Source organism: Amblyomma maculatum, chromosome 4, assembly GCF_055883805.1.
Source record: "Amblyomma maculatum isolate TAMU_Amacu chromosome 4, ASM5588380v1, whole genome shotgun sequence".
Classification (NCBI taxonomy): Eukaryota; Metazoa; Arthropoda; class Arachnida; order Ixodida; family Ixodidae; genus Amblyomma; species Amblyomma maculatum.
In genome coordinates this window covers 118,433,162-118,461,066 of record NC_139347.1, presented here as the reverse complement: position 1 = coordinate 118,461,066, position 27,905 = coordinate 118,433,162, and the positions used below count along the sequence as shown (strand labels likewise).

Genomic DNA, 27,905 nt, shown 5'->3' with positions numbered 1-27,905 from the left:
TTTTTAAGCTTCGAAAAAAAAATTAAACGGCAGTACTTTAACTTGGCCTTGCACAAAGGCGTTGGAAATACACGATACAGTTTTCGCATGTTGGAGTGGACAAAAAAATGTGTCCAGCCCACACTGCCAAGATATGCGCATTACTACAGGTTCAAGCGCATTATTACAGATATGCGCTTCAAGATATGCGCATTACTACAGGTACAAATGGTTCAAGCTTCTGCAAAATATTAGCTGCCAGGCACAGCACCTTCCTAAATGTTGAGGCTTTCTACTTTTACTGAAGGCCACTTTATCATTAATAAAGGAATGAATAAGCTTTATGCGTTAATGACTAGTGCCTTTTCAAAGTATGTCCATTTTTTTTTTCCTTAGTTTCTTTTGCTTTTTCATGCTAGACAAACACAAATCGTACACTTTTAAGCTTGTCAGTCCAAAGCTGAACACGAATATCTGCCATGCATGTGACAGCTGTAATGCTGGAAAGGTTGACATGTATAGCATGTACAGTCGTGAGCAAAAGTGGTATACAACCCTCAGCCTGTGGTGGAGCTCGGGAAAACTGCATTGCAAGGCCATGTAGTAATAACTATCTGGAATCGAGAGAATAGTGGTGGTGCCCCATTTTATCCAGATGTATGTGCCACTGTCGCTGTCCTTGTCGCTGCCACTAGATGGCATTTTGATGAAGTTTTCCCGAGGTCCGTCACCGGCTGAGTGTTGTATATCACTTTTGCTCACGACTGTACGCTATACACGCTGTGACATCAAAGTGGCGCTTTCGCCTACTTGCTCCAAGGTCGCGACATTTAATCCGAGTGATGGCAGCTGCACTTTGGTGGAGGCAAAATGCAAGCACACCTGTTTGCTGCGAGATGTCAAGGCAAAGTACAAATAATAAATAATTGCTTCATAGAAAGGGAAAGGGATAGTATCTGTCACACTTGTTTATGTGGATACCGTAAGGGAAGGGAGGAAGGTGAGAGTGAAAGTTGAAAGAGAGAAAGAGGAGCCATAGTGGAGGGCTACGGAGTAATTTCGACCACTTGGGGATCTTTAACATGCCAACATCCACAGCACACGGACGCCTCTTCCTTTCGCCTTCATTGAAACCCAGCCGCACTTGCAGTTGGGATCGAACCCGGGCACTCCAGCACAAAGTACAAAGCCCAAGAAGTCAAATTAATCTGGAGCCCTCCACTACAGTATTCTTCATAGCTATATATGTCACTTTAGGATGTGAAACCTTACATGCCACATGTAGGATGTGTTGTTTTTTAGATTTTGTATCTCTCATCTATGTTGTGCAACATTTGATTCATTGTAGTTCTCAAACAGTTGCTAAAGATGAAACAAGCAGTTCTTGGTATGGTTTCGCTGCTTGGAGTAATTTGCTAATTGCAGTTCTTTTGAAACTTGTATCAATGCTGGACAGTTCAAATAGCAGACAGTTGAATTACAGGAATTATGTGGATCATGCATTTTAGTTCTGAGAAATGGAAAATAATGGTCTCCTCCATGTGTGCACAGGTGTCCTTAGACAAATACGTAATTGGGTGTGTGAGCGAGGAGGCAACCAACATGGGGTGAATATTTCCCGCCTGCTCTCAATAAGTTTCTCTCTCTCTTTTAGTGGAAATGTTGTTTTTGGTCTTCACAAGAGTCTAATCCATTGTGCAAACATTTCGCCTGAGAGAAGGCAAGCACGAGGCCAAAGGAAAGCTTGTTACTAATGAAAAATCAACATTGGGCAAAGAACCCCAAGGCATCGTGCATATATGGTGGGTGCTCTAGACAATTAGGTATGGCAGCTGAGAGAAAAAACACAACAAAACAGGACTGACAATAACAGAGTCTACAGATCCAAAGTAAACTTTTGAGTGTTGTCCACAATGTGTGAAGGCTTATCACAGCATTCACAGCAACAATATGATCACACAATTAAAATACATCCTTAGTGGAAACTCGAGATGCAGAAAATGTTTGGCGAGAGCTTCAGAACACCCGGTGAGAAGTAGAGTGTTGAATGCGCACGTAACCTGAAAAATCAGCCAGACTGGCATTAAACTCACAGGCTTTGCTGTGAAAGGCAAGTCGTTAAAAAACTTCTTCAGGACAAGCCATTGCAGGGACAGAGATGAGCAGTGCAAACAATTAACTGTGCATTTTTCTTTGCTCATTCGAGAAGTAATAAGGGAGTAATTACTCATTGCATCCACCCAAGCGCAGCCATACAGCTACAAAGGAAAGCTATACAGCTCTCTCAGAAACTTTGTAGTTGGCTGCGCTTGGGTAGATGCAATGAGTAATTACTGCCTTATTACAAATCTACTCCACCTTGGGGGATTCCCCTAAATATTTGACCAACATCATTCGGGAAGTGCGTCGACAAAACTCTGACTGACAGCTCCCCATGTAGAAGCACAGGTGCAATCAGTTGCACCAATTAACAGATGTCATCACAGGCAGGAGAGAAACAGACCAAGCAAGAAATGGCTTGTCCATAGGTCCTCTGGGGTAATGATGCTGATGAGATGAGAAAGAAAAAAAAGATGGCCGCACAGGTGCTGCTGGTGACGTGCACGGTCAGCGCTTGGCAGGCACCCCAGTGCGTCGGCTCAGAATGACGTAGTCGGCCGCGTTGCCTGCTGGGCTAGTATCGTCAATGCGATAGCCAAGTGCTTTCTGATAGAAGGCCAGAGCACCCGCGTTGCTCTTGAAGACGGTCAGCACGGTCTTGCACATGCGGAAGTGAGCAGCCAGCACGTCCAGCAGTCGCATGAGGTGCGAACCCAGGCCCCGCCGCTGCACGCGCGACTCCAGCTGCAGCTCGTAGCAGTAGAGCACCGACATGCCACCATCCATGTCAAAGCTGTAACAGAGGTGGGGCCAAGTCAGAGGGAGGGGTCAAGCCACCTAATATGGGAAAGCATTACATCATCATCAGCCTGACTATACCCACTGCAGGGTGAAGGCCTCTCCCATATTTCTCCACTTAACCGGGTTCTGTGATAGCTGCATCCACTTGACCCCTGCGAACTTCTTAACCTCATCCGCCCACCTAACTTTCTGCCGCCCCCTGCTACGCTTTCCTTCCCTTAGAATCCAGTTTGTTACCCTAAGCGACCATCGGTTATCCTATCTTCGCACTACATGTCCTGCCCATGCCCATTTCTTCTTCTTAATTTCCACTAGAATGTCGGTAACTTGAGTTATTTCTCTGACCCACTCTGCACGCTTCCTATCTCTTAATGTTAGCCCTACCATATTTCATTCCATAGCCCTCTGGGTAGCCCTCAACTTAAAGGGACAGAACACTGGCCAAAATATGTCATGAGATTATGGTGGAGATGAAGAGATCGTGCCTCATACAGTACAGATCGAGCACTACAATAGCAAAGAAAAGAGGTTTTACAATTTTAATTTGACACTGAAAATCGCATAAAAACAACCTAGGTGCTATCTAGCGGAGAAACGCTAGTACTTTCAGTGTAGGCCCCCACGTGACTACATGTCAGCAAAATATAGCTGATTTTGTAAGTGCACACTGTTTTCTTTTCTTCTAGGAGTGCTTGCCAAAATTTATTATATTTTGCGCTCTCTCCAGTGCGTCCTTAAATAAAAACCACCCCTGCTTTCGCACCGCAAGAGGTATGCTTTCAGGTTTTGCCACTAGATGGCACCACAGTGTTTGCAATTTCGTGAATGAAGCAATGACAATGCCCACTAAAACTTTCGTTACGAGGTCGTGCATTATTGTGCCGTAGCAGCATTGAGTGTGAAACTGAAAAGGACGTTACTCTATGCAAAAAATGTCTGGTTACTGTCTAGTGAGTCTGTCTAGCCTCCACGTTTCAGCCCCATAGGCGAGTACAGGTAAGATGCAACTGTTGTATACTTTCCTCTTGAGCGATACCGGTAAGCTGCTAGTCATAATCTGCGAGTGCTTGCCAAATGCGCTTCATGCCAATCTTATTCTTGTTATTTCCTTTTCATGGTCTGGATCTGCGGTTACTACCTGTCCTAAGTAGACATATTCGCCTACTACTTCCAGTACTTCGCTACCTAATGTAAACTGCTGTTCCTTCCCGAGGCTGCTGAACATTACCTCAGTCTTCTGCATATTGATTTTCAAGCCTACTTTTCTACTTTTCCTGTCTAGGTCATCATTCATTATTTGGAGTTCATCACCCGAGTTGCTTAGCAAGACAATGTCATCAGCAAATCGCAGATTACTGAGGCATTCTCCATCTACCCTTATCCCTAACTGCTCCCATTCCAAGTCTCTGAATACTTCCTCTAAGCAAGCTGTGAATAGTACTGGGGAAATTGTGTCTCCTTGCCTAACACCTTTCTTTGTGGGAATTTTGTTACTTTCTTTATGCAGAACTATGGCTGCTGTGCAGCCACTATATATATCTTCCAGCACTTTCACGTACGGCTCGTCTACCCCCTGATTTCGCAATGCCTGCATCATCGCCGTGATTTCAACTGAGTCAAATGCTTTTTCGTAATCAATGAATGCTATGTATAAGGGCTGGTTATATTCCGAGCATTTTTTTATCACCTGACTGATGGTATGGATATGATCAATAGTAGAGTACCGTTTCCGAAAACCTGCTTGAAGCTCTGCTTGATTGCAGTCTAAGGTTGTCCTGATTTTATTAGCGATTACTTTAGTAAATACCATATACGTAACCAGGGTTCGTACAGGTGGAAAATAAAAAAATTCAAGGATATTCAAGGAATTTCAAGCCCCCATAGGAGGATTTTCATGGCCCCCTTCGAGGGCTTAATTTTTTTTTCCATGTCAAAGATCTTCAAACAGTGCTCTCAAAATGACTGAAATATTTATTCCACAAAGAAAAAAAACATCACTACGCAGATTTGCTTCTATTGCACAGAAAAAAATTAAATATAGCTTCATAAAATATCACAGCGAAAGTTTGGTCATATCCCGCAGAAAAGTAAAAAATTAGTTTTATAAAATTGTTGGTTATTTCCTATACCCTCACAAAATATTGTCCACTGCTTCAACTGCACAAAACAAAAAAATCCTTAGGAAGCAGCTCCTCAGGGCTACTTCAGGGGGGCTCCAGCAGCTTTTGTTGAATTTGGAGCTTGATGTTTGAAGGTGATCAGCCATTCTACCTGCAGTGATGAGGGTGTCCAACACTTTTCTGAAACCTGCAAGGTATTCCTCTGGCTTCGAGCACATCTGTCGTGGGTCTAGTGAAGAAAGGCCCCTAACAAATGCAAACTTCAAGGGGCTTCTGTCTAGAACTTTCTTTGTGGCACTGATCAAAAACTGTTTACATTCCATCCGGAATTGAAACATGTCCTTTGAGCTCACTTTAGAATTCTTGAGAACTTGCTCTGCTTTGTAGCCTATATCCACCTTTTCAAGTGGAACATGGTTCTCGGCATTATCAATGTCGATCTTCAGCAGACCCACTATCCCTTTGGCAGACAGGATCGAACATTTCAAAAACTTCATCAGCAGCTTTCTGAGAACAGTTTCTAAATCCCTTGCAAGGAAAAAACCCATTGGTTTGTCTGTCTGGTACTCTACCAGAAAAGGGTTCAGTGCCATCGCCACGCAGAAGGCAAAATTCAACTTTGCTGGCAGCAAAGCATCACAGCAGAACTCCCACAAGTTATTGAACGATGCACATTTTGGCAGGTTGACTTCTTTTTTTCCAGCAGCCTCAATGTACTTTTTCATGTCACACCACAACAGCAACGCTCTCTCAATTACAGGAACATTCTCCACCCACCGGTGGGTGACAAACTTAAGAGGAAAGGTATCTTGGCCTGTAACTGCCGAAAAGTACTGTCTCCGTGCTGGAGCACCTTCAAAAATTGCACTCAGACTGGACAACAAGCAGTCAAGTCCCCATTTAGTCGCTGAAACTCCAGCCCTATAAGCATTGTGCACTGTGTGTAGCCCACAAGTGCTTAAGCCCACACACAGAACTTGGTGGTTTTGTTGCAAGTGCTCTTGAAGACCTTTGAAGAACTTCAGATTGACATTGGGCCCATCCATCGATATCTGAAGAATCTTGGCAAGAGGCAAAGGCTCGAGGGCGCTTAGCAACTTTTCCTGAATGTCATCGGCTGTGGAATGCCCCATAAAAACGGAGGTGTAATACCTGGTCATCACTTGGTGAGCAGAGTCCCAACCCCTCACGTGCACATCCATTTGCTTACTTTGCAGAAAGTCATTTGCCGACCCGTCAAACAGTACGACATAGAATTCACGCTGTTCTATTTCTCGCTGCAAAGCTGAAAGAAAGAAAGGCCTGAGACCGTGACACGTCATATAGGCGCATTTCTTCTCACCACAAGAAAGCGCCTTTGCCACTTCACTGTCCGGAAACATGCGCTGAAATAGCTCCCCTGCTTGGGATGACGACCGGTACGAAAAGTGGGATGTCACAACTTTCAGAGTCCAAAGAATTTCAGCGTCAGTGACAAGCTCGTGCGCTTTGCAAGCATCGTTTAGGCTTGGCGACTGCGAGAAACACGCGCTAGTAGACTGCTCTACCGCGACCGGCGTCAGGTACCTTTTCAATGCGCTCCCTTGCGCTACCTTCATTGTGCCAATATGCTTGCCGCTTTTCATGTGACTTTTTAAAGCGGATTCACCCATGGCAGTCACATCCACAGTTTTACCGCAAAGCTTGCACTTAGCCCGATGCGGACTCGTTGTATCAGGCGCAATCCACTGCTTGTATTCGTCATGGTGGAGCTACGTAGCCTGAAACTTGCTCTTTCCGGGCATTGTGTCACATATGAAAATATCACGTGCGCTGACAGGCAGAAGCCACGCTCATTCCAAAAATGCAAGCACTAGGGCAACGCCAGCGTAGACACGGCCGCACGGCTCGGTAAACCTATCTAAAAACGTTGGGCTCGGTGAGTGATGGCGATGCGATAGTGATGGGACGACGCAGCCGCACGCCCACTGCAGTGTTGCCAGCCGCCTAACGAGAATGCGCTAAATAGGCTAAAAATCGATACGTTTCCTTCCCCGCAGTTCATTCAGAACTCAGTCAAGAATAAAAGTTTAGCAACAAAAACGTTTTCATGACGAAAAACACCAGTTCAAATTTAGTATTCAAGGAATTCAAGAATCTTCAAGGACCAGTCATAAATTCAAGGTTTTTAAGGGCCTTGAAAACAGACTTCCGTAATTCAGTGGTATTCAAGGTTTTCAAGCACCTGTGCGCACCCTGCACAGACAGTAAACTGATTGATCTGTAATTTTTAAGATCCCCCTTGTCCCCCCCCTTGTCCTTCAGCAAATCTGTAGTTATCTGATCCTCTCCAGCTGATTTCCCCCTTTTCATAGTTTCTAATGCTTTCTTGGCCTCGTCCTTCGTCACTGGTTGAACGTCTGACTGTTTTTCCCTGCCGCCAATCTTATTACGGTCCTGACTACTTTGGCTACTGTAGAAATATGTATAGAACTCCTCGGCAACTTTGACTATCTTGTCCATATTCGTGATGACGTTGCCCGCCTTGTCCCTTATCGCACACATCTGGTTTTTGCCTATGCCCAATTTCTTTTTTATTGCTTTAAAGCTTCCCTCATTCTTTACAGCATGTTCAATTTTCTCCACGTTATACTTCCTTATATCGGCCACCTTGCGCTTACTGATTAGCTTTGACACCTCAGCCAATATGATCTGTTCTGTTGAATTGGAAGATTTCATACTCTGGCGTTTCTTAATCAAATCTTTCGTCTCCTTAGACAGCTTACCAGTATCCTCTCTAACTATCCTACCGCCTACTTCTACCGCACATTCAGTAATGATATCTTTGAAATTATTGTTCATTGCTTCTAGGCTAATGTCGCCATCCTCGGTTAGAGCTGAATCTCTATTCTGTAGCGAGATCCTGAACTCTTCTGCCCTCCCCCTCACCGCTAATTCGTTGATGGGTTTCTTCCTTACTAATCTGTTGCACTCCTTCAGATTTAGGCTAATTCAAGACCTCACCATCTTGTGAGTTACCGGAAGCACTACACTGGCCAATATATTAACAAATAATAAACTCTTCAGAAAAATGCACTGAGCCAATAGCAATTGTTTCATATTTATTTTCCTCAGCACCATTATTTTCTTGATACCGTTTAATAAATGCTCGTAGGTTGTATGAATACCGATTATTAACAGTTTAGAAGAATCAAATTCGCCATAATGTTAGTTTACTTACCTGCATATCTAACCCTAAAGAAAACCCTGCACCCCACCTAACACGCCATCATGAGTATTGGTATATACCGCGATCACGAACCAACTATGGCCTTCAAGCTCTAAAATATAGGGTACCCTCTGCTTTGAATGAATTTGGCTTCACCATAGAAGCAACATCATCCATATCCACAAAGACACTGTCTGAAATGCTCCTGTAGTATGTGCGTCATTTTCGTGCTTGTTAACTGCTGTTGAACTTGTTTTTGTTTTCTATTTTGTTCTGTCCGCCTTCAGAAATGAAAAAAAAAAAAAAAATCCAAGATGCATCTGTTTTTGTATACTTGATACTGTTAAACAGCCCTTCCGTTTCTTGGGTTATGTTTTTTTTATATAAATATGATTAGTACTACAGTCGAACCTCGATATATCGAACAGCGCGGTGATTGCAAAATAGTTCGATATAGCCGGAATTCGATATACAAAATCACGTAGAAAACGCGTCAAAAACTAGTACAAATCAATCAATGAACCAATCGTGGCACAGTGGCGCAATAAATACTCACTTGAAGTTTCAAACAAAGTATTTATTCCTTTGGCTTAAAGTACTGTAGCAGCGTAGCTTGCTTCAAATTGGCAACCGCGTGCTTAACCACGGCGTCCTCAACATAGTCTAAACGGTCCACAAGCGATAGTCCAGCGCCTTCTATTGCGCCGCAGTAGCGGCGTACAAGGTCCAAAGCAGCTACAGCCTCAGTTGCAGTCGGGAGCGGGGCAGCGCTTACGGGATCAACCTTGGCCTTCTGTTGTATCATCGGTCCCGATACAGGAATATTCCGGGCCCTTGCGTTGATGAACCATTTGTGCAGCGCCTTCTCAATGTCTTCAAAGGCAGCTTTGCGCACCCGCCGCGCGCCTGAGTGCTGGTTTTGTTCCGCCTTGGCCTTTATGTCACTCTTGTTTTTCAGCAGAGTGCTCAAAGTGCTCCTCGGTATGCTGAAAGCTTCGGCGACGCTTGACTTTTTTTCACAATTTCCAACGCGGCGGATCACTTCCAATTTCGCAGCAAATGTCAGGGTCGTCCGCTTCTTCGCGTTTGCAGCCATCACAACACCGACCACGCCGTGACAGGCCTAGGCCACCTAGGCTGCCTAGGCCACACACGATAACAACGACTGGCGCAGCACAAGTGGCGGCGCCGAGACGCGGTTAGTCGTTGACAAACTAAATCAGGCTAGCCACCCTAGCCCGGCCAAGCCGCCGCGTGCATACGCCGCTACGTTCAAATGGCGCCCTCGGCGCGACCGATGTATGCAGCGATCGTGCGCAGCAGTCGGGAACGCCCATCGCGCCGCCGCTATCTTCGAGGGCGTTGAGGAAAAGCTCGCCTCCTGTCAACAGAGTGCACATGGTTTGGGGTGGCGGAGTTCGATTTATCCATTTGGCAACCGACGCCGTTCGAAATAAAAAATTAAAAATGCATGCGATTTTCCGCGTGATATAGAAAGTGTTCGATATAATCAATAATTCGATATATCCGTGTTCGATATATCGAGGTTCGACTGTAATATTGAAAGTCACTGCATCAATGAGAAACTGGAGTCATTAGGCCCTCTGTCCAAGAAGGTAGAAGGGACAGAAGAATTTAATATTGCACTGATGTCAGATAAATATGATGAAATTTTAAGCACTGTAAATCGGCAGGATGAGGAATTGAAGCAACTGAACAAACGGGTTGAGAAGACTGAAAAAAAAAAAAAAAGATGAACACTAAAGACGTTGTAAAGCTTCGAGCCTCTCTCAACGATCTGGAATGGCGAACGCGACGCCAGAACATCGAAATCCATGGGCTCTCTAAGATTGTCGGTGAAGACCTACTAATTAAAGTGAATGAAATTGCAAAAGCAATTAGTGTGCCTGAGCTGATCACAAACTCGGTTGGTGCTGTGCATAGGCTGCCCTCGAAGGACAGGAAAGAACCAGGCATTATATAATCCGATTCCTGCGACAACATGATCGTGATGAATGGCTGTCCAAAAGGAAAAAACTCCAAGGCGCGCAATCCTTGGTCTGGATTACAGAAAACCTGACCCATGCTAACAGGGAACTGCTCGATGTTATGAAAAAGGGGGCTAAACAGGCTGGTTATAAGTATATATATGGCACGAAGATGGAAAAATTCTTATGCGTCAAGCAGATGGAAAATCTGTGTTGTCAAATGTGCTGAAGATTTGGCTGGACTGCTGTAGCATCCTACAATGCGTAATTTCTGTTGTTTTTTGAGTACTTATGCAATATTACTATGGACACGTATACTAGCCAATCTCGGTTGAGTTCACTAATTTCAGGATGGCATGCGTCTGCTTTGACATTCTTGCATTTAAAAATGCAATCAGCAAGAAATAAATATGATGAATTCTCCGTTTTCTTTGAAAATTTCAACTTTCATTTCTCAGTAATAATGCTTGCCGAAACATGGTTTACTAATGACACTGCAATGCCTATTGTATTTAAACACAGGCAATATATACGAATGTGTTAATGAAATGTTGAAATCTACCCCAGATATTGAAGTTCTCTGTGTAAAATCTCGTAACCTTATGTTTGTTGTAGCATACAGACCACCTCACGGCAATTCTGATGAATTCATATTGTCTCTTGATGTCCTGTTTTCAATCGTTAATGAGCATAATTGCACCTTAATCCTCGGAAGTGACCTTAATATTAATATGACGGGAAAGTGTGACAAACAAGCTATTTTTCAGCTGTTCTGGACTCCCACGTTTTGCATAATGCTGTTACTGGCAACTGCCCAACACGAATTACTGCAGATAGTGCTACTCTTTTTATAACTAATTTACCGTGTGACCATCCATGTTCAGGTATTATCAGTGTTGCAATTAGTGACCACTTGCTGATACATTTTGTTGTTGATTGAAAATTGCTGTTTAAGAATGAAGTCACCCCTGATATTCTCTTCCAGGATATAAATTCCCACACATTGCAACAATTTCGAGATGAAATCAGCACTGTGGAGTGGGAAGAAGTGCTATCATTCTCCTCAGCCGATAGAGAGTACTATAACCATTTTATTGACCTATTTTGTTGCATTTATCGATGTAACTTTCCATACAAAAAATTTTAAAAATTGGCTATCATTCTCCTCAGCCGATAGAGAATATAACCATTTTATTGACCTATTTTGTTGCATTTATCGACGCAACTTTCCATACAATAAATTTAAAAAATCGAAACCTGCGCGAAAACCATGGATAAAACCTGGTCTGTTCGAAATGATAAATGAAAAAAGCAGGCAGTACCAAGTTTTTTTGGATAGCCGTGATTTGCATGCACCGAGTGCTTTAAAAAAATACAGAAACCAGCTGAACAAAACATTGAAACAAGCTAAACGTAACTAGACGTTCGATGGTATAACGATACAAAACAAACATGGAAGAAACTGGGCCTCGTAGTAGCTCCTCATAAACTTGCCTTTGAAATACAACAGCTTAAAATAGGTAGTGAAACCTATAAGGGAAAGTTACTGGCCGATAAGTTTAACTAATATTTTACTACGCTCATCAATAGTTCGTATAGCCAAGATACTATCAGCTACCTGCAAGATTGTGCGAGGTACTTAATGCATGTATGAAGCTTAAAAAGAGCAAATGTGAGGATATTAATGGCCTAAAGGTTGAACCAGTTATTTATGTTATCGATCTTATCCTCCCATGCATAACTCATATATATATAACTTAGCTTTAGCCACAGGAGAATTTCCAGATAATTAAGAGTGCAAAGGTTATGGTTTTATACAAAAGTGGCAATAAAGACTACCTCGGAAATTACAGGCTGATATCTATTTTACCGTTACTCTCGAAACGATAATCGGTTATAACGATCGGATTTTCACGTTTTCTCAATATCGTTATAAGTGGACTGCACTGTATAACAGCACACTTCGTCTCAAGAGAAGACGAGATAGTGCCTTAACGCAGTCTCTTTTTAACGCGCTCAAGCAAAGGGCTCCAGTACTACATACTGGTTACGTTTTTACACTCCACAGAGCCTTTGCGCATCCATTTGCATGCCTCTTCCAGCTTCCATAGTCGGCCAGTCTGTTGTGGCAACAGGGTGGCTTATTTACAAGGCGATCACAACTAAGATTTACAGATTTCTTAAAGTTAGGTGTTGAGAAATGCATGAAATTCACCACTGCAAATCAATTAAGCCTGAAAAAGAGTTTGCTTGCAGCCAGACGGACAGAAAGTGCGGCACACTGCAAATCAATTAAGTCTGAAAAAGAGTTTGCTTGCAGCCAGACGGACAGAAAGTGCGGCAATAATTGTCAATGTCGGTCACCAAATGAACTAAAATCGAATATCTAACTTTCTTATTGCCTGATATCAGCAAGTATGTTTATACAATATAATCCACTTATAAGCAAGCAGACGTTGAAATACTCATTGCAAGTTCTCATGCTGGTGGACAACTGTGCTGCACATGGCCACATCAAGGAGTTGAAAGCCATGTAGCTGGAATTCTTGTCGCCGAACATGACGTCCCTACTACAGCCCATGAACCAAGGAGTTATCCGGACACTCAAGCACCTCTAACAGTCACGCGTACATAGTCGGATGGTGTTATGCGTGGACAGCGGCAAAACCTACAGTGTCTCCTTGTCTGCACTCGACATGCTTTCCGATGCATGGAAGACGGTGACCGAGGAGACACTTTGGAATTGCTTCAGCAACACTGGTTTCGCGATGCCGTTGTCATCCGATGATAGCGCCAGTGGATTCCATCAGCCGTCTTCATCTGCTGACCTCATCGAGCACTTGCATGCTGCAGGAGCCGTTCCCACGTAAGTGACACTGGAGCAGTTTGCTAACGCTGACAGCGAGATCAAGCTTTACGCTGAACTCACCGACAATGAAATTGTGCACCAGGTGCTTGAAAGTGATGATTCGGGCTCCGACAGTGAGGAACCAGAGGCTGTGCTGCCAACTGGCAGCGAACTAACCCGACCTCTGATGGTGTTTTCGGCTGTGTACAGCGAGAACGTAACCCTTGCTAGTGTGCAATCCGACTTACCTGTACGGGAACATAGCGCCCCGCAGAGGCATATTGACTACTTTTTCAAGCGGCTCGTTAAATAAAGTGATTTTTTTTCCGTGAATTCGGTTTTTCGGACTGCCTGATTTTCCGGATAGTATTTGAGCCCCTTGAGGCTCCAAAAAATTGGTCGACGACTGTAGAGATCAAGAAATATATTTGCCTCTATGTTTCCAATCCCATGAACGTTCATACTAGCCACAGTAGCTGATCTCATAATTATATTATAGCTAATTAGGCACCTGATGGTGACATTATTTCGCTTTGTGTCTGCCTGGCTGAATAACTTATGTAGAAGTGGATTTCATGTACGCGACAGCGCTTAACATTATGCAATCTTTATTTTTATCACCCTATAGGTCATGAACAAAAATGATCAACTCCTGCAGCAAAGACATGACACTACAAACAAAAAAAAATATATGGTACATAGGGATGTGAGGAGAATCACAGAGGAAGGCTCTGGATCAATTCTGACCACCTGCGGTTCTCTGCTAATCGCCAATGCTGTGCAACACACAGAGACATATTTTGCATTTCATTCACAACAAAATACAGCTTCTGCGGCCGGAATTCGATCCTGTAGCTTTGGGCTGAGTAGGCATATGCAAAGTCCACTGTGGTGGGTCAGCAAAAAAAGGCAGACAAACAACTACATGTGCAGCGGGATGCAGTAATTAGCACAAAGGGCTAATTACTGCACTCCGCTGCTCATGTCTGATGGGCCCCACCAAAACCAAAGTGGCCAAACAGGTGACGGGGAAAACAGCAGGTGCACCAAGGCAGGCAGTTGGCAACCTCACCGAAAGTGGACAAACCCAATGGGCGAGCCATGCTCCTCCTCCTCCTCCTCCATGTACGCAACCAGGTACCAAGCATCCCGATGGCCCAGCTCCTTGCGCTTGGCATTCTCACTCCAGCCCCATTGGCTGGCCTCATACATGGTACGCATGTTGCGTGAGACCAGGTCAAAGGCCCACTCGCGGAGGTCCTCAGGGGCCGCCGTGGCACGCACGCAGCTCACCCGCACCTGCTCCGCACACACCTTGCGTCACACATGGGCAGAGAAAGGCTATTCTGGTGCAGCGGTACATTGTTCCAGTGACAATGTCAATGCACTTGGGTGCAGCAATGAGGTTAGAAAGTTTGCAAACAGAAAGTGGCTGAACCAGGCACAACAAGAAAAATGAAGTTGGCACCAGTGGTAGCAAAAAAGTATTTTGTGCTACAGCTGGAGAGGCAGAGCTTTCAGGTGTTGTGTGTTGCTGCTGTGCAACCACCTCAACAGTTAGCATAAAAAAAAAAAACCTTGACAGCCAGCAGCGTGAGTGCAAAGCATCACAGCTAAGTGTCAGAGCGTGCAGAACAATGAAAGGATACTTAGTACCAGCTCAAGAAAGGTGATACAGCCCATTTCTACGCTCTGTGCATGCTCTCGGCACTATACTTTTTCTGTTCTGTGTTAACCACTGTGGAGAATCAAGCCTTCATTAATGTTCATTATTAGCAGGCAGGTTGACCCCCCCCCCCCCTTCCAGCTTTCGCTCAGCTCTAGTCAGCTATATCGGCCTCCAGGCATGGCAAGGCTCTTATCTACAGAATGACATTAATGACTGCTCATTCATTCAAAGTATAAAACAATACAGGGAGGAAAAAATGAACAGCTTGCAAAAAGTAAAATGCAGTGTAGCTTATTACAATTGGCTGATTAACAAAGCAATCCCTCCAAGCAACATGCTATAATCCCTTCCACGCTGCTTTTGTTGGTATGTCACACATGCTTGGTGTCTTCTGCTGCATTAGTTTTTCCGTTTCATTTTGTCCTCTGCCTCACATTTCAAAAGTGCAAGTCATCTGTAGTAACATCTAGATACTGCTGGTCCCCCAGGCATGGCAAGGCTCTTATCTACAGAATGACATTAATGACTGCTCATTCATTCACAGTATAAAACAATACAGGGAGGAAAAAATGAACAGCTTGCAAAAAGTAAAATGCAGTGTAGCTTATTACAACAGGCTGATTAACAAAGCAATCCCTCCAAGCAACATGCTATAATCCCTTCCACGCTGCTTTTGTTGGTATGTCACACATGCTTGGTGTCTTCTGCTGCATTAGTTTTTCCGTTTCATTTTGTCCTCTGCCTCACATTTCAAAAGTGCAAGTCATCTGTGGTAACATCTAGATACTGCTGGTCCTTCATTCAGCATCTTTGTGCTCCCTTGGCATTTCTACACTGCGACTGCCTAAGTCATTCCACAAGGGACTATCTTTCATTTTCACGCATGCCCAAAGACCAAGTAAGGATCATCCAAAAGAGACTAAGAGAAAGCAGTCGGGAAGGCAGCAAGGGCCGCACCCTTAGGTCATCCCTGTTGTAGAGAGCTGGCTCGGAGATGGCAGCCTGCAGGGGGTCAGCCGATTCATTGGCTGTGCGAACGAGTAGTGGCCCAATGTTGACCTGCTTGGTGGCTTTCCGGCCGTGCACCATGGTGGCTCAGCTGTGCCTCTTCCCTGCCACACCCTACCAAGAGAAAAAATGTCCCAATGGCTATTTTGAGAGGTCCTTACTCTGCCGTCACAAGACATATCACAAGAACTGGTTACCTAAATAAAGCTTAAGCCATTCTTTTATTACCAGAATATGGCACAGGTTCACCCTACAACCACGCATTTCACAAGAGCCGTTATAAGTCACTTGTTTATAAGTTTATAAGCCGTTATAAGTCACTATACCTTACCTGTTTTGCGATTTGAGGCAGAAAATTTTTTTTGGCTTATCACTATTTATCTTTTATTTATTTCTTGTACACCTAAAATGCCCGAATTAGGGGTATTACATACTAGACACAGCATCTTCATTCGTTCCTTTTTTCATCCTGACCAGCTTCCTTCCTAGCACTAGGTACAAAAAAGAAAAGAAAAAAAAAAAAAAAGGCAGGAATGATACCTCTGTCAGACGGTCACTTTCAATCTTCATTGAACTCGATCTGCATTGAGGTTTTCTAGACGGATTGAAGCGTCCTGTGCTACACGGGCGTTTTCAATGAGCATTGAAAAATTTTCCTCGTGTGCGTTTTAGAGCTCACTGATGACGAGGGTGTCGACGATCGACCTCTTTCGAATGTGCTTTGCAAGAGCGCTTGAGAAAGCAGCTTGAAGTCAAGCAGGCTCGAGCTCGATTGCACTTGAAAGTTGCCGAGTGACGACCTCGATCTACATTGAGTTGAATGCAGATAGAGTTCAATGAGGACCGAAACTGTCCGTGTGACAGGGGTATAAGACAAACAGGCAACCATAAAGCAAAAAAAAAAAGTAATACGCAGACCACATTGCTGAACACATTCAGCATGCCCCAGCCAATCTCACAAAGGGCCTCGCCCCATGGAAATAAGCACCGTGCATTATGTGCATGTCCACACCTCTACACTGCTTCTTTCCGAGCCTGCAAACCAAACACGTTTATTCACAAGCGGATAGCTGTACGGCTGTACTGTGCAAGTAACTCAGCTGTCGTGCGCTTCTCAGTTCGCGGACTTCCAGGTACAGAAACACAACACGAGCGAAACTGCCGAGCGGCGCGTGTCACCTCCTCAGGCTGCGTCGAAAGGACTAGCATTTACGCGGCAGTGGCGAGACATACGAAACAATTGCTGATATGTGCTCGTTGCCTGCTGGCCCTAAACACGACAAATGTTCTGATTATTGTTGCACCTCCAGCTGCACAGCTGTCAGTGTGCACTGTATGCTCCTCGTGTCTAATACCTCAACAAGCAACACTTAAATAATAGAGAAACTTTTCGCGGCCATCAAGGAGCAAAACAACACTGGGTAATTCATCAACATAACTGACGAGGCCGCTTGCTTTAGCAACAGTAGTAAAGAACAGGTGGTGAAATCACACATGGAAAAGCTCACCGGCGACTTACTTTAGAGAATTAGTGCCAACGCGCAGACGAAACAGACATGAACTCTGCACCAACTAGCACGAATGAAGCCAACGAAGCGCGGGAAAGCAAACAGCTGACTTTGGATTGCATTGGATTGAGCTTCGTTCATGCTATGGTGGCTAGAAAGGTTAGGTGACGCGAGCTGGCCGCGAGCGCCGCTCCTACATTTCATGCCTCTCGTAGGTGGCGCTGCTCTCAGCACTTCGATGCATGCTCGGCGGCTCGGCTCGCGCTGGGGCACGGCCGGTCTCGAGGGAGAGCGCGCGCTCCCCCTCGAGACGGGCCGTGGCTGGGGTAAACTTTGGTGCGATTGCAGCGCAGTCATACCAACAAAATGTTAAAATTATTGTTACAACTTGAAATATTTTAACCAGGTAAGCAAAATAGGCAAGTCAGGAGTGACGTCGACTGCTAATATGCTCTTTGGCACCGTGAAAGCGGTGATGCGGCTGTGCCGGTTGTTTTGCTTGTCGTGCTACTAAATGCTGCTTAAATGAAGAAGTTTTGGTCTGAAGATGCATTACATCATTTCCCGATGGGCACAGTGGTCGAAGTTATAAAGCTAAATATTTTGGTTTGGTGTCGTGAGTTTTAAAAAAGGCTGTGGCTAAAGGTACGTCGGACGGACCCGATCGATGGTCTTAAAGGTACGTCCGACGGACCCGGTGCGTTTTTCTTCGGGATACGACGGACGGATCCGGGAAATATTTTTCAGAGGTACGGCGGACGGACCCGATCAGTAGGGTTCTTCCGATGGACCCAACGCATTTTTCTCCGATATATGGGCCTTGGGATCCGTCGACGAAAGCCGGACGGATCTGAGATCCCCAGATGTGGTTGTAGCAACTAGTAACGCTGGTAGCAACAACATGGTAGCCATATGTAGCCAAATCGAAGTTGGTATGAGCATAGCCTCCTTTATACTCCTCTAAAGGAGGCTATGGTATGAGGTGTACGTGCGAGGTGCAAGAAGATATGTACTACATACTGCATGCGTGAAATGTGAAATTACAAAGAATAGTACAGTGGCAAGAATAGTGCCTAGAATGGGTGATATACTACGTGATGGCATGATGATAGGTTTACGTAAGTTGGACCGCGGCAGGGTGGCAAGCACGACCGGAGCGCAAGCGCATGTAATCGCGGTGTTGACGGCCAGCCCGTGGCCCACACGCCCGGTCTTCGTTATCATGTGGATTAACGTCTACGACGGTCGTTATGTAGTTATGTAGTTTTGATTCTTCAAAGTTTCGTCAATTCCATCTGTGATGAGATGCGTCACGTAACGCATCGCTTTCTGCTCGCATTGAGGTTTGGTGCTGCAAGTTCTACGTAGTACATATTCAAGCGGCGCTGAAAAAGCTGGGTGTCGCCAGCGTGTCTCTAGCCCAAGCATCGCGTCATTCGTGTTTGTTGGAGGTGTGGTTTGTGCTTACCATGAGATGCTGTGATGTACGGATTACGTCCTACTAGAGTGCTGTGTGAGACTACGAAGAGTGCTGTGATGAGTGCGCCGCGATGTCTGGACGGACATCAGTGTGTCCGTTTATGATCGGCGATGTTGCACGTGCATGTCAGTGTTTATTCGGTGCAGTGGTAATTTATTTACACGCGCTGTGCAACAATCAGACGAAAATAAGTCATCGACAATTTGTTAGCCTGCACTCCAGAGCTCAAAACTCGGAAAATGGGAATGCACATGATGCAGTTTTCGCATGTTGGAGTGGACCGAAAAATAAGTGCCCAGCCCACACCGCCGGGATGCGCATTACTACAGGTGAAATGGTTCAGGTTTCTGTAAAATAGCTGCCTGGCACAGCACCTTCCTAAATGTTCAGGCTTTGTACCATTGTTGAAGGCCACTTTATCATAATAAAGGAACGAATATGCTTTATGTGTTAATGACTAGTGCTTTTTCAACATATGTTCATTTTTTTTTTCGTTTTTTCTTAGCTTAGTTTCCTTTGTTTTTCATGCTAGACAAACACAAATAGTACACTTTTAAACTTGTCAGTCCAAAGCTGAACATGAATATCTGCCATGCATGTGACAGCTTTAATGCTAGAGAGGTTGACGTGTATAGCATGCACGTAGACGCTGCGACATCTTAGTGGCATGTTCCGTTACTTGCCCCACGGTCGTGGTGTTTAATGCCAGTGATGGCAGTCGCACTTTGGTGCAGGTGAAATGCAAATGCTTCTGTTTCCTGCAAGATGTCAATGCAAAGTACAAAGCCCGGGCAGTCAAATTAGTCTGGAGCTCCGCGGTATTTTTCATAGCTACGTATGTCACTTTAGGATGTGAAACCCTACATGCCACAGGTAGGCTGCATTGTTTTTTAGATTTTGTAACCTCTCATCTATGTTTTGCAACATTTGGCTAACTTTAGTTCTCAAACAGTTGTTAAAGATGAAACCGAAGCAAACCAAAACAGTTCTTGGCATGGTTTCCTGCTTGGATTAATTTGCTAATTGCAGTTCTTTGAAACTTATGCTGGACAGTTAAAATAGCAGGCAGTTGAATTACAGAAATGATGTGGATCGTGCATTTCAGTTCTGACAAATGGAAAGTAACGGTCCCCTCCTTGCATGCATCGGTGCCCTTAGACAAATGCATACTCAGGTGTGTGATTGTGACGCATATCAAGGGTCAACAGAAGGCCATGTGGAGCCAGTGTGATATTCTTCATGAAGGCTAAAGTAAAATTGTACAACAGCTGCTGTACCATGCAGAAAAAAATTGATCATTTAGTGTATGATTAACTGACCATGAATAGCATCTTACTCAGAGTATGATGTGATATATATCTGGTTTAGCATCCCAAAATAACTACGGCTATGAGGAACACAATAGTTGAGGGCTCCGGTATAATTTCGACCACCTGGGGTTCTTTAACATGCACTGACACCGCACGGTGCATGACGGCCTATTGTTTCGCCTCTATTGAAATGCCCCTGCTGTGGCTGGAACCAAATCTGCACCTTTCGGTTCAGCAGCCAACTACAGAGCCAGCACAACGGGGCCAAGTATCAAAATGCATGCCATTACATTTCCTTCTAGCCGGTGGTTTTCTTCACAGAACTAATGTATACAAGGAAAAGTAAATAGCAAGAAAACACTAGTTTTATTGCACATTATATTCAGATTTCAGCAAACATTCTCTAGGAAAAAATTTCTCATAATGTTTGCATGGAAACCATGAACATCTTACAAAAACAAAACAATGCACTTACTCCACTTCAATTATTAATAGGCAAGGTTGCATCTATGCTACTACACTGCACTTATCACTAAACTACAAGCCCCATCTGCTTTGGCCAATCACTTGATGAAACTAACGGAGACAGATGTCGCACACCACAGACTGGTCGTCTCGCAACATATCTCTGCATATGTTGCATTTCAATTTCATGCCTTTCCACTTAGCCTCAACTGTTGTCAGCATTACTAGACACCCATATTTTCTGAAGTTCCTTTTTACGCTGTTGGGATCAGCATCCTTGTTAACGATGGTCTCTGGAATTTTCGATGCTATCATTTTCACATCTTCCTCATCTGGAAGAACGAAGGAAATGACAAGCTTTGAGCAGAAAAAAAATTAGGGAGACTCCTAATCTCCACCTGTAAGGGTATGGTGTGCCAGCGTTAATGGTTCTTGTCTGCAGATCCCACTGTGGATTCCCATTAATTTACATGCCCTTTGCTACAAACATTATTAATAATTCCTTAATTCATGTCTCTGTTATCTCAGATATACTCATTAGCATATGGTCGTAGGCTGCCCTGTTAGGTGATAGACAACCTGGCATAGACCTCTGTAAGCCTCAACCTTTCTTAATTGGAGCTGAAACCTCCCAGAACATATTTCAAATATAACTTTGTAAGCTTGACTTAACAGCTCCTGCCATGTCGTGTGGCCTCGTGACATTTGGCTCGTGGCACTTTTGGCTTGTGCACAGGGGTCATCCGTTAAATACTGGTTAACATGCATGAAAAATACATTTTCACACTAACTGGTGGCAAATGGTCAAGTGGTGCACTGCAGATTCTGAAATGTACACCTATATGCATGCAAGGATCGCATCATCACATAACATGATCAAGAGTTCTATCAGTACCTGTAGTTACATAGCATTTCAATGCCCATTAAAGGACAACCTCAGACAATGGTTGTTGTTACCACAAGACCTGTTCTAACAGCGTACTGACACCATTCCACTGAGCGATGGACATGTATATGCATACACTAGATAGCTCATGATTGTGGATCTCATTTATTTCTATGACTTCCAAAGAGTTCCTGTCGTCAGAAACCCTACACTTTATGAAATCGGGACAGTTGTCTTGAAAGGTGATGAAAAGAAATAACCAGGTTACCTTGACGCAATACTAAATTACAGAGGATGAATATGCTGCATGAAGATACCAAGAAGCTTGTGCAAAGAAAAGTGAGAGTGAAATGGCAGGATTTTTGAAACATTGAAATAAACTACAAACTATACTTGTCAAACCTGTCATTAAGGAATGGAAATCATGCAGTAATCAAAAACGCAACATGGTGGCCATTTTAGGTGATCTTCACAAAACACATACCCACACCTCACACACAGCTTTGTACTTATGAAAGAGGACAAACCAATATGCAAGGAGTGTGGAGATGAACTAACAATAAACCATATCTTACATGTGCGCCAGAGTCGAGAAAATAAGAGGAAACATTTTGTACAATTTTGCAACAGATCCCTTTCCATTCCAGTATGATCCTCAGAGAGACGTGCAAATTTCCTGCATTTTTGGCTTCCTAAAATGTTCCTAAACAAGCTACATCCTAAAGAACATTTTAGTCATTACACACAAAATAAATACATTAAACCTTGTTCTTGGTGCATGGCAGCATTAGTCGCTTATGCACCATAAAAATCAACACAATGCTGTAAGATATACTTTGGTTATCTATGTTATATAAGACAAGCTTTCGGTCTGGTGTGGTCCTTATTCACGTGACAGCGCTGTCATTACGGTCTATGTTCCAGCGATCGGAAAGTCACCTATTCCAATAATTTTACAAACTGAAGGCGATTCTACAGATTTCTAAAGACTGGAGTGCTCAAATGCTTTATCAACGTCCGCCTGCTTTGACAGCCTGGAGTGAAACTATTGAAGAGAATACATTTTTGAACATTTAACGCGTTTCTGAAGGCGTTGCTTTCAATTACGGGGCTCACAAAAACCAGCTGAATGTCAAACGCCGCCTAGGTAGGCTTTCTAGCAAGACAGCGGTGTAGCGTAGAAAATCGCTCCGCCGATCCATCGCTGGCGCCGCTGACTTGACAGGCGAACTGTTCAAACTTATAGCTACTGACCACACCTGAAACACTGAATTGCGCATGATCAAGGCAGAATTTCTCTAACACTGAGCACTGGCAGCTCGATTTCGCGCCCAATATTGTGAAAATCTGTCCTCTCTTCGATCATTGATACGTCCACGGTTGAACATTTATGCGCCTCGGGGTAGGCCAGCAGTTGGAACATGGATGCGTGGTTGTAGCAACGATCACTTGCATGGTGCACTCTGCAAAATTCCAAGAGTCAGCTTCTGCAACGAAATGTGAAGCGCGCATTTTTTTCCGCGTACCTAAGTCCGGCGATGCATGCATATCGATCCCGATCGTTTCAAAGCTGCGCGGCCGTTCAGTCGGGTCACGCTAACCTCGAGCATGCGGGGGTTTAAACTACATGTACGCAAAATTCAACAATAAAAAGATGCAGGCTAAGCACTTTCCCCTAAATACCAAAGAACATTGCTGTTCACAGGGAATTCGGATCATTCGCGCTTCCGGCTTTCCGGTTGTGCACTCTTGCGGTGCGGTGCAGTAGGTCTTCGCCTCGACGAGTCGGTGTGCAGCTCGCCGCAGTAGCAGCGCAGGCTTCTAGGACATTCGGCATGTCTTCTGCCACGGCTCAGAGGTAGAATTTAAACGAAGAATTTAGCTAGAAATATCCTGTTTCCTCGGTCTGCATGTGAGGAACGAGCATAATGTCATTTCATATGCATACTTTGGACTGCCGAATGTTCTGCACGGCGAGGTGTGTGTGTGTTGTGCCGGCGCTAGATCTTCGGAGGTCGATGTAGGACCTAAGACAGCGTAAATGCTAAGAATAGCTCGCGCGCATTACGGGCAGATCGAGGTGATAGTTTAGTGCGAAGCGAAAGCTGCTCGTGAATGTGCGTATCTCGATGCCAGCTGGTAGAGCTGGTGCAGTACGTAGCATCGCCTGCAGCTATGTGCGTGACAGCGATGCTTGCCGTACACAACCCTAAGTGAAGACCGTGATCGATGTTAGAACGGATGCACTCGTCGTAGCACCTCATCGAGAGTCGCGGCTAGCTGACATCATAGAGGATAAGATTCATTCACGCGTACCAAGCGGAATGTGGCCGCGTTCGACGTGCATATAGCCATGAGCTTGTATATCGACGTCCGCCGTATCTTTACGAGAATCGAATGGATACGTCGGACGTACCTTTAGACACTTCGTTTAAAAAAGCCAAAGCGACTCGGGCTGAGGGGCGTTGCAGTCGAAGATTACAGAGAATGCAGATGACAAGCGATTATTTAACGTGCGGTTACGTCGCACAGTACGCAGGCATCAGGCTAATTTCTATTCTTTGTTGTCTGCGAATTTCCGGTGCGGCTAAAGTGGGAAAGTGCAATTTTTATCCAGATGATAGCCAGAACGTGCAACATGCGATGTGAAACGGTATTATAAGTACAGAAGGAACAAATTGCAGTTTTATTCACAAAAACCTCTCATGGATAAGCAAAGTTTTGTTTATTGCACTTAAGGGCAAGAATGCTGGAAAGAAAAGTGAAATATCACAATGTTGAGGTTGCTGTTGATGGCCTCAAATATACATGTAATACAGGTAGAATAAACACAATTTCCAGACACAACTGCTCACAACCAAATAGCAAATTAAACAACCCACCTCAGTTTCAACAGTTTCATTCTCCCTTGCCTTTCTTTTGAAAATGAATTCTGCGTCTTCAGGTGTAGTCTGCTAAGAACATAGAACTTGATCACTTTGTCACAAATTTAATATGTCTGTGACAACCAACCAGCTGCAGTTTGGTCATTTGGAGAATGGATACCAAGTCAATAAGGCTGTCTCTTCGGATTTCACGCGCACTAAAACAGCGAGTAAAGGTGTTTTCATGGGATGTCACAGGGGCGTTTAGATTGGTTGATGGAAACATAAGACCGCCTATGTCAACTGCACTGGCAATTAACTAGAATAGCAGCTTGCATATGTTGGTTATGCATCTTGAGGTAACAGCGCAAAACGTGGACGGGAGCACAAGATTAGAAGACGACACAACGAGCGCTGACTTTCAACTGGTAATTAAGACACGCTCAGTTCCGTTCTTGAGACTGAGGAGTTGTCTGCATCAGTCTTCACATTTGGTGCCAGCGATGCATTTCTTCGCCACATATCCAGCGATATAAAATATCAGCCTTGAATAACTGGCCTGAGTGATGACAGATGTGTGTTCGATGCCACAGTCTTTGAGAACTTCATTTGCCTCACTCAGGTCTCGCACATATAAGAAGCTGGTCATGGATGATGCTGTCACTAATCTTTTTTTTTTTTAGCAATTGACTGGCCTTTTGCCTGACATTAATGCTTCATTATTTTTTTTAGTTATTGATTGGCATTTTGCGTGACAACCGTGCTTTCATTATTATGTTTTAGCAATTGACTGGCCTTTTGCCTGACAACAATGCTTTCATTAATTTTTTTAGCAATTGACTGGCCTTTGCCTGACAACGATGCTTTCATTAATTTTTTTTTAACAATTGACTGGCCTTTTGCCTGACAACAATGCTTTCATTAATTTTTTTTAGCAATTCACTGGCCTTTTGCCTGACAACGATGCTCTCATTATTTTTTTTAACAATTGACTGGCCTTTTGCCTGACAACAATGCTTTCATTAATTTTTTTAGCAATTCACTGGCCTTTTGCCTGACAACGCTCTCATTAATTTTTTTTTTTTAACAATTGACTGGCCTTTTGCCTGACAACAATGTTTTCATTATTTTTTTAGCAATTCACTGGCCTTTTGCCTGACAACGATGCTCTCATTATGTTTTTTAACAATTGACTGGCCTTTTGCCTGACAACAATGCTCTCACTAATTTTTTTTTAGCAATTGACTGGCCTTTAGCCTGACAACGATGCTTTCATTAATTTTTTTTTAGCAATTGACTGGCCTTTTGCCTGACAACGATGCTTTCATTAATTTTTTTGTTTAGCAATTGAAGGTAATTTTGCCTGACAACGATTCTTTCATTTTTTTTTTTTTTAGCGGGGGGTTTCTAAACGCAAGAGAAACAGAAAAGTATGCAATGTTTTACATACTCCCACTAGCACCTCGGCAAGAAAAACTACATAGGCTCCAAACAAAACAGGATAACCTGAGCTAGGGCAAAGCCGATTGAAAAATAGCACCACAGCTCAAGCAGCATCTACAGGCAAACAAGAACGAACGAACCGGCGTGCGCCGGAGAGAATGCATCGAAGAGCTGACAGCAGCGCCACAGCGGCGACCAGTGGCGGCGGCATGAACCGAAGGCGCGTTTTCTCCAAGCGGCGGAAAGCGCGGTCGCGCCACCTCTCCCTTCTAGCCACCATAGTTCATGCATCAGCGGTCGGCTGCATGGAAGAAGTTTTTCCTTCCTGCATGGATCGGCCATGGTAGAACAACAAATGGTAGCGTAACTCCCATAGAAGCCTGCGTGTCGACTCTGAGCGAGTAGTTTCCCAGCGCCCCCTGCGAACTGTGAGGCACAACAAACACGTGACGTTGCTTGTGACGTCACAGTGACGTACTTTTGGCGGGGAATTTGTCTTTTCACTTATGAACGAAAAACAAGGCCAACAACAACGGAGACAGAACGATGCCCGGATAAGGCAGAAAAATGGACACCGTAACTGTTCAGTCAGCTTTACTTGACATGGATTTCTATTGTCGTTTTACGTTAACTGAAATGTTACGGTATCTTTAACCACCTTATCATAGCATCGTTCTGCCTCCGTCGTCGTTAGCGTAGTCTTTCGTCGCGCGTCATGTAAACGCATTCTGGGGCTTATTTCTTCGGGCACGTTTGTGAACAAGGGCCTTCAAGTGAATTCGGCAAGCACATGGATAGAACCACATGGCTTGAGGCATTTCACTAAGGGCATAAATGAGTGAGGCTGTGCTGCATATAAAGCCAGGCTTTATTAATTCACGATTACTTACATAGACGCTTCACGACAATGAAAAATAAGTGTAGGAGAGCGACCACCGCTCATTCGTCACGGTCTTCATGAAATCCTCGTGATAACAAAATGACCTGAGCGTAGGTCTCCAAACGAGACGCGTTGAGATTATAAAACGGTAAAAGATCTTGCTAACAATGCGTTTCGATGGAGGCGAAACGAAGTGGTGTCCGTGTGCTGTGCGATGTCAGCGCACGTTAAAGATCCCCAGGTGGTCGAAATTACTGTGTAGCCCTCCACTACGGCTCCTCTTTCTCTCTTTCCACTTTCATTCCTACCCTCCTCCCTTCCCTTACAGCGCGGTTCGGGTGTCCACAGAGCAAGTGTGACAGTTACTGCGCCTTTCCCTTCCTGTGAACCAAATTACAATTACATCTTGCTAACAAAGTACATATCAGCGTCAAAGAACAACAAAAACAAACGAACGGAATAACTAACGCTAGCGCTAGAACGCCAACCTGTAAGAGCTTAGGTAAGCAATTCAAATTGGGATTGCTAGTATTTAGAAGTTATTGCGTCTGAGAAGTGAAAATATCTACGATATAGCTTCGCTCCAATAAATCTCGCCCTGTTCATGATTCCCATATTTTACTCGCGCTTCATTTGCCACTGAAAGGAGTCAATGTGAGGTTACAAATTTACAACTTAAGCATTTAACATGTTCATGAGAAAGATCCCATTGACAATAGGAACATCACTGTAATAACAGCTAAAGCACGTTCAGCGAACGTTGGTGCGGTAATACGACGCAGTAAGCAAAACACGCAGCAAAGGGAGCGGAACGGAAGGCTTTGAGCAATGCGACACGCGTCTTGGGGGCAATAAAATCTCACCTTCACCGCTCAATTAAAACATGCAGCGATACGCCGCTCATGCAGACGTGTATCCGTAAAACAAGCCACCACTTTTGCGACGTGCCTGGGAGGCCGAACCGAGCCGCCGAGCTGTGACGCAGCATTGTCCTATCGTCCGGAAATGCGCACATGCAGCGGCAATCAATTTCTCATCGAGGACACACAGTCTTCGCCTTGCTGTAAAGCTCTAGCACAACCAGCAGAATGAAATACTGACTGTTTGGTACAGATAACCCACTTTGTACGCAGCACGCAACGATGAACGTTGAAGCGGGGCCGATGACGCACCCATCCGCGGATGAAAAAAGCTTTGGTCTGAGCCATTTCTGAGCTTTGGGCAACTACGCAGCGGATAATAAGTGGCCGAGAGAGGCCGTTAGAAACAAGTTAAAATATTATTAAAAATGTGACACGTTTTTTCTTACGCAAGAAACAAAAACTGCATTCATTCCTGAGCGCGAATA

General features: G+C 44.3%; 1 protein-coding gene across 4 annotated transcripts; it reads right to left on the bottom strand.

Annotated features, from left to right (window-relative positions):
• On the bottom strand, positions 1 to 27,905 carry LOC146192225 (N-alpha-acetyltransferase 40-like). Of its 4 annotated transcripts, none has more exons than XM_084602388.1 (4): positions 27,659 to 27,905; positions 15,671 to 15,835; positions 14,117 to 14,358; positions 1 to 2,872 (listed from the first exon to the last, which is right to left on the bottom strand). In XM_084602388.1, exons 2-4 carry the CDS (start codon positions 15,800 to 15,802, stop codon positions 2,587 to 2,589), a joined length of 660 nt encoding a protein of 219 aa, XP_084458514.1. In that variant the 5' UTR covers positions 15,803 to 15,835; positions 27,659 to 27,905; the 3' UTR covers positions 1 to 2,586. The 4 variants fall into 4 exon arrangements, with proteins under 4 accessions (XP_084458514.1, XP_084458512.1, XP_084458516.1 ...); XM_084602386.1 differs by lacking the exon at positions 27,659 to 27,905 and adding an exon at positions 17,241 to 17,372; XM_084602390.1 differs by lacking the exon at positions 27,659 to 27,905 and adding an exon at positions 17,241 to 17,372 and having other exon boundaries at positions 14,117 to 14,343.